Source organism: Hemibagrus wyckioides, linkage group LG06 (genome assembly GCF_019097595.1).
Source record: "Hemibagrus wyckioides isolate EC202008001 linkage group LG06, SWU_Hwy_1.0, whole genome shotgun sequence".
NCBI lineage: Eukaryota > Metazoa > Chordata > Actinopteri > Siluriformes > Bagridae > Hemibagrus > Hemibagrus wyckioides.
In genome coordinates this window covers 25,745,855-25,751,854 of record NC_080715.1, presented here as the reverse complement: position 1 = coordinate 25,751,854, position 6,000 = coordinate 25,745,855, and the positions used below count along the sequence as shown (strand labels likewise).

The following is a 6,000-nucleotide window of genomic DNA, read 5'->3' as shown; positions in this document are numbered from 1 at the left end:
GAGTTCCTATCGTTTCTATAGTAACAGCTCACACACAGAGGCTTGAGTGGTGGATGTGCCAAATAGTCTAAGACTAAAAGGTTATTTAGCAAAGGTAATACATCTGTCGTGTCGGTGCTTTGTAAGAGTCGGAGGTAAAGCTGTAGGTTTTTGGAGTTTCAGGTTTCTCAGTAACATGTAAAGCTAAATGCAAGAGGATGTTGAGGGAAAGAATGTTTATAGCTCGCGGACATTCTGTAACATGACGTATAACTGTAAATGGTTAAAAATAATTATAATGTAATTCGACTTGTTTTGAAGCAACAACCGTGTCGATATTCGGTGTAACAACATGATTGCAAGTGTGACGGTGTTCCTATACAACAGGTCTTTAGAACTAAATAAATGAATTTCAATGAAGTGACACAACATGGCCAAATGTTCTGAGATTCGTTTTGTTTTGTTTCGTTTTGTTCGAAGTTGTATTAATCAGCTCCAGGGGGTATCAGCATCACACCGATCCTACACTGACGACTGGTTACTTTGACAACATGTCCCAAAGTGTCCTATTCCTTACATACACACATTTTGACACAGCTCATGTCATGACGATGTAGACTTGCTTGTCAAATAGGTGACACACAGGATCTCTCTCTCTCTCTCTCTCTTTCACACACACACACACACACAGGGATCAGATAAGATCCCTGAACAGCTTGGAACATCCTCAGCTTCTGTCTTGCTTTCTAATTATGATAAAGCTTCTTTCCTTGTGGCCTTGTAGGGAGCCTCCTAGTTTATTTACCAGCAAACAAAGGGAGATATAAAGAGTCTGCGCATGAGCGAGAGAGAGAGCAAGAGAGAGAGCGAGAGAGAGAGGTGTGTGTGTGTGTGTCTAAGAGAGAGAGGAAGAGATCCTCTTTCATATGAGTCAGGATGACAGGAGCAGACAGTGCCAGGCTGTGCGTTTGAGTAATGGACTATATTACACCACACTCTACCACAAGATACATCTCGCCTTCCTGTCACACACACACACACACACTCTCTTCCTGCCTTTTTGTGGCTGTTATTATTGATTGATGAAACCCAACACACAGCTGATCCACATTACTCCATTACAGTGAGAGGGGGAGATATATAGCATACATAAGTAACATCTGAAGGCTAGAAACCTCACACACACACACACGCAGAGCGCACACAGAGCACGAACACAAACACCACACAGGGATCAATAACATCACCACAGCAACACACTGAACACTGTTCTATCTGTAGGAGAGAGAATTAATGAGCAGCCCAGAGAGCTCAGTATGGAGCGTTGCCAGATTCAGCGGATTCTCTCGCATCTCAGAGCGTACAGAACAACGGTTTGGACTTGGAGAAATAATATAGTCTTGATGTTATTTACAGACTTTAGTGCCTAGTAAATACGCACGCTTATGTGTGTATAACAAGCCGAGCTTGATTCTACCGAACAGCGCATCGATTCACTGTAATGCTTTGTATGGATTGCGTAATATACACATGTCTGTAATTAAGTTCTGAGGAGCATGAGCAGTAATGCTGTACGCTGGATTCCTTGCATTTGGATCATTTCCACCACGGAAGGTAAAAAAAAAAGAAGCATTTCACAGAGCAATTTTAATCGTAACAGTGGTTTAGAGATTATGTTTATGTATACTTGCACAATAGTAGCTGCGTCCCAAATATACACTATAATATAATATACACTATGCACTATATATATCATCTGGTGTATGAATTTAAGAAGGGTTGTATCATCTCTAATGGAGCACTAACTTTTTTTTTTTTTTTAATATCTAATGCTGAGTTCACACTGTACAATTTTAGCCCTGATTTTCAGTTGCCATCTAATTTTGCAAAATCGAAGGCAAATCGGATCTCGTGTACGCAAGTGACAATCGCACAGTGTGAATGACCAAAAACTCGATGAGCTGCCAACTCCCGGGAAATATTTGGCATGCTGGACCTGTCGGCGACTCAGAATCGTGCAGTGTGAAAGGAGCTCTGACTGAAACATACTTCGGTTTTGACCTACAGCCAATGAGAGAGTGAGATACTGGGCAGTGGGCAGTTTAGGGAGGAGTTCTAGACCACAATATCAGCAAGCATGGCTTCAGTTAAAGCACATCTCAGAATAAATAAGCCTCAACAGCATCAATCAGAAATAAATCAGAAACCTTTGCTTGACCAGCCGCATCAGCAGCAGCACATTGTGAAATTATTCATTTGTTCAATCATGCCGCACGCGCAATCCTCGTTCCCCGCATTGACCATTTGGATCGGGAACTTTTTCGGGGTTTCATTTCCAGCCTCGTGTGAGATCTCTCGTGAACTTGCATTACTTCTTTATCACTTCTCGTGTACGTTTGGTTGTGAAACGCAGTATGCGGACCAGACAGAGTTATCGTCGACTCTTCCTATTGTGAAGTCATGCAATGTGTGAAACCTCCTGTCGCCGGTCCATCGTGCAGTGTGAACACAGCAGCGACTGAATGCTACCCTGGATAGTCGTGCAGTGTGAACACAGCAGCGACTGAATGCTACCCTGCATAGTCGTGCAGTGTGAACACAGCAGCGACTGAATGCTACCCTGGATAGTCGTGCAGTGTGAAAACAACCGTGATCTGACCACTCTGAAAATCCTGCAGTGTGAACTCGGCATTAGCGGAAATTTCCCAGTCGATGGCAAATGGTGTTGAACACAATGTAACATGACACTGCTAGCTTTAGCAGAATATTCTTAATGTTAAAAAACTTGAGCTAATTTGTAAGATGGAGAAATCTCGATGCTAATGCCTGGTAGCCCCACCCCTCTTCCACTACCTAAGTCAAGCTGCTAGGGTTGAGTGCATGAAATGTTCAATATTCCACACTTTATTTCTTTTCAGTTGAATGACCACATCATCCTGGTACTTAAAGTGAACTACTTTTTATTCAGTGTAAACCAGGGGTGTCCAGTCTTATCCAGAAAGGGCCGGTGTGGGTGCAGGTTTTCATTCCAACCAAGCAGGAGCTACACCTGATTCCAACCGGCTAATCAACTGATCTTGGCTTTCAGTAGACTCAGGTGTGGTTTCTGCTCAGTTGGAATGAAAACCTGCACCCACACCGGCCCTTTGCGGATAAGATTGGACACCCCTGGTGTAAACGCACTACTCACTATTTATAATGGTGTATAAAGTATGTGATTTGGGACACAACCCTAAGTGTTGCGTTTTCTGGTCACTAAATCTTTATTTCTCTTCTTTTATTTTTCTTTTTTGAGTCGAAATGTCCGTGCATCACCATGACTGTATAATAAGCAGTTCATGTGCATCTTATGTGTGTCAGGAAAAAGATAACCAGTTAGTCGACTGCTGCTGATGGGGATTATTAATGCAATCTGGCAACTCTGTTTTTTTTAGGTCAGTGAAAACGTTGGAAATGACGCTTTCTCTCTTCTCTCTGCAGATCTGATCTCCTGTCTGGAGAAAGGAAATGACTTTACCGAAGCCGAGTTCAGGTACACTTTGTGAATGTTTGTGTGTGTATGAATATGTGTGTGCGCGCACACACACACACACACACTTAAAATGTGTTATTTTCCCCTCTTTTCTACAGTAAGTTATGTCCTGCCGGGTGTCTGACAGACTTTGGGGAGGTGTCTGGGACCATACCCCATGGCTACAGAGACGTACGTGCACTGACTTGTATACACACACACACACGTGTATATACACACACCACAACAAAAGCCCTTTGATTCAGTCTGTTTCTCTCATTCTGACTGTCTCTGGGTGATGACCTCATCCTGCCTTGGCTGCAAGCTGCAGCATTAGTGGTCCCATGCTTATGACCTCATGACAGGCGCGGTTGATAGTTTTCAACATCAATCTGTAGCTCTGGAGCCGGAAAGCAATCGTTTCATTTCATGCAGTATCAGCTGCACAAGCTCCACTGCACCCAAGGCCAGTACAAAAGGTTCCAGTTGTATAGGTTTTGATTCTCAGGATTGTGATCTGGAGCTAATGGTACTCCGGAGTGCAGTTTACACACAGATAGACGAGAAAAAAAAGAGGTTGCTGATGAAATCTCTGGATGATTGACAGCTCTGTCTGTTCAGGAACTGGAGTGCTAGATGGAACTGTACTTTCTGGAAGTGTTAGGATTATAATATTGACTGAGTTCCATGTGGAGAATATGCAAATAAAAAAAAAACACATGAATTTTATCTTTTTTTCCCTCTGATCTACTCAATTGGTAAATTTCTCCAGTTCCCAGTGTTACACTTATTTTTGGTTTGGACGGAAATGAGGAGACAGGAGGCAGACTTGGGACAGATCAGAGGGGCTTTTATTGGCTGTTACTACTTCGATCGCTTAAACCAAACACGCACACACACAGTGCTGCTCAGTTCTCTATCTCTGTCTCTCTCGCTCTCTCTCTCTCTCTGACTTTCACTGTCACTCTCTCTCTTGCTCTCTCTTTCACTCACTCCCCCCCTCTCTCTCGTGTGTCAGAAATGACCAGAAAACGGTGTTTAAAGTTCAAATATTTTGATTTTTTTATTTGCAATTATATTTGACGATAATAAAAACCTTCCATCAGCAAGCATTATTGCAGCAATTTCCTTGCAACTTATCAGGAATAATAATGTTGATCTTATCGATGGAATCATTTACATAGAAATTATGCATTCCAGGTGTGTGTCCGGATTGTGGAAGAGGAATTAACACTCCAAGTACCTTTAGCTCCTGTTTGGGTTAGATCTTGATTTCAAACAGCGTTTCAGGGAAGAAGGGCTGGCAAATAGTGTGTGTGTGTAGAGGGCTGACATTCTATATTTTCACTCAGCTTGACTTTCCGTGTGTGTGTGTATGAGTGAGTGAGTATGTGTGTGAGTATGTGTAAATATGTGTGTGTGTCTATGTGTGCTGTATATGAGAGTCTCTATGGGAGATGTTAGGTCAGTGTTTGGCTGATGGGTTTAGTAATGCAGGCCAGCTGACAGCACAGTGTACAGCTCTCATGCACGCTGAGTATCCCAGGCCTTGTACGCCCGTGTGTACGCCAGAGCATGTGTATGATTTGTGGGAGCAGAGTGCGCACGTGTGCAGCTCAGCAGCTGGACCTGGCAGCATTTTTATTTTGCCAGTAGGAAGTGGTGTATGTTTTGCGGTGCGTGTGTGTGTGTGTGTTGAGAGTTTGCCTGATGTCTGCGGTCGGCCTGCGGCGGAAAGCGAAAGAGGGAGAGAAATGTCAGTTTTCAAACAGACAGCTCTCTTAATTCCAATGCTAGTTTGGCAGTGCCTGTGGGAACTCTGTATGTGTGTGTATGTGTGTGTGTGTGTGTGTTACCATCTGCCTGCCATGCTGCGTTTTAGCAATCATGTGTGTGGCACTGTAATTAAAGCCAAACCCACAGCGACTCTTTAATGACACACACTGCTACAGTATTTCATATCACCAACAACAGTGTCAGTGTGGAAGCTCTCCCAGTGACATCATCAGCCAAGTCATGTCTCTTGTGGCTTACGGCTCATTTAGTCAGCATCAGCCGTTTCAATCTTGTGTCAATTTTTCTCTCTCTCTCTCTTCCTCCCTCTCTCTCTCTCTCTCTCTCTCTCTCTCTTCCTCCCTCTCTCTCTCTCTCTCTCTCTGCTGAAGGTCATTACATAATAAACATAGATAAAGCTGATGGTGTCTGTTATATTCTTCATGCAGTAGCAGGAGCAGTGGGTTCACAGTATGCAATTCACTGAAATATAATATTGTGTGTTACTAATACCTGAAGCATACTAAAAAAGATGCAAATTAGGCATGGACCCTATGGTGTCCCCCATATTTACCCCCTGTTTTCTTTTCCTTTTCTTTTTTTCTTCTTTTATTTTTTTTTAAGCAGCTTGCAGCAAATGCAAAAAAGGGCGGAGCCACCAGACAGCAGTATCTGAAGAACACTTAAAAAAAAAAAAAGAGAGAGAGAGAGACAAAAATAAGGCATGGGCACTATGG

General features: G+C 43.0%; 1 protein-coding gene across 1 annotated transcript in view; it reads left to right on the top strand.

Annotated features, from left to right (window-relative positions):
* The window catches only part of dcbld2 (discoidin, CUB and LCCL domain containing 2), a 33,804-nt gene that overhangs the window by 17,056 nt on the left and 10,748 nt on the right, over positions 1-6,000 (top strand). Inside the window, exons 4-5 of the mRNA XM_058392112.1 lie at positions 3,460-3,511; positions 3,610-3,682. Coding sequence (XP_058248095.1) covers positions 3,460-3,511; positions 3,610-3,682 — 125 coding nt within the window. The remainder of the gene's footprint in view (positions 1-3,459; positions 3,512-3,609; positions 3,683-6,000) is intronic.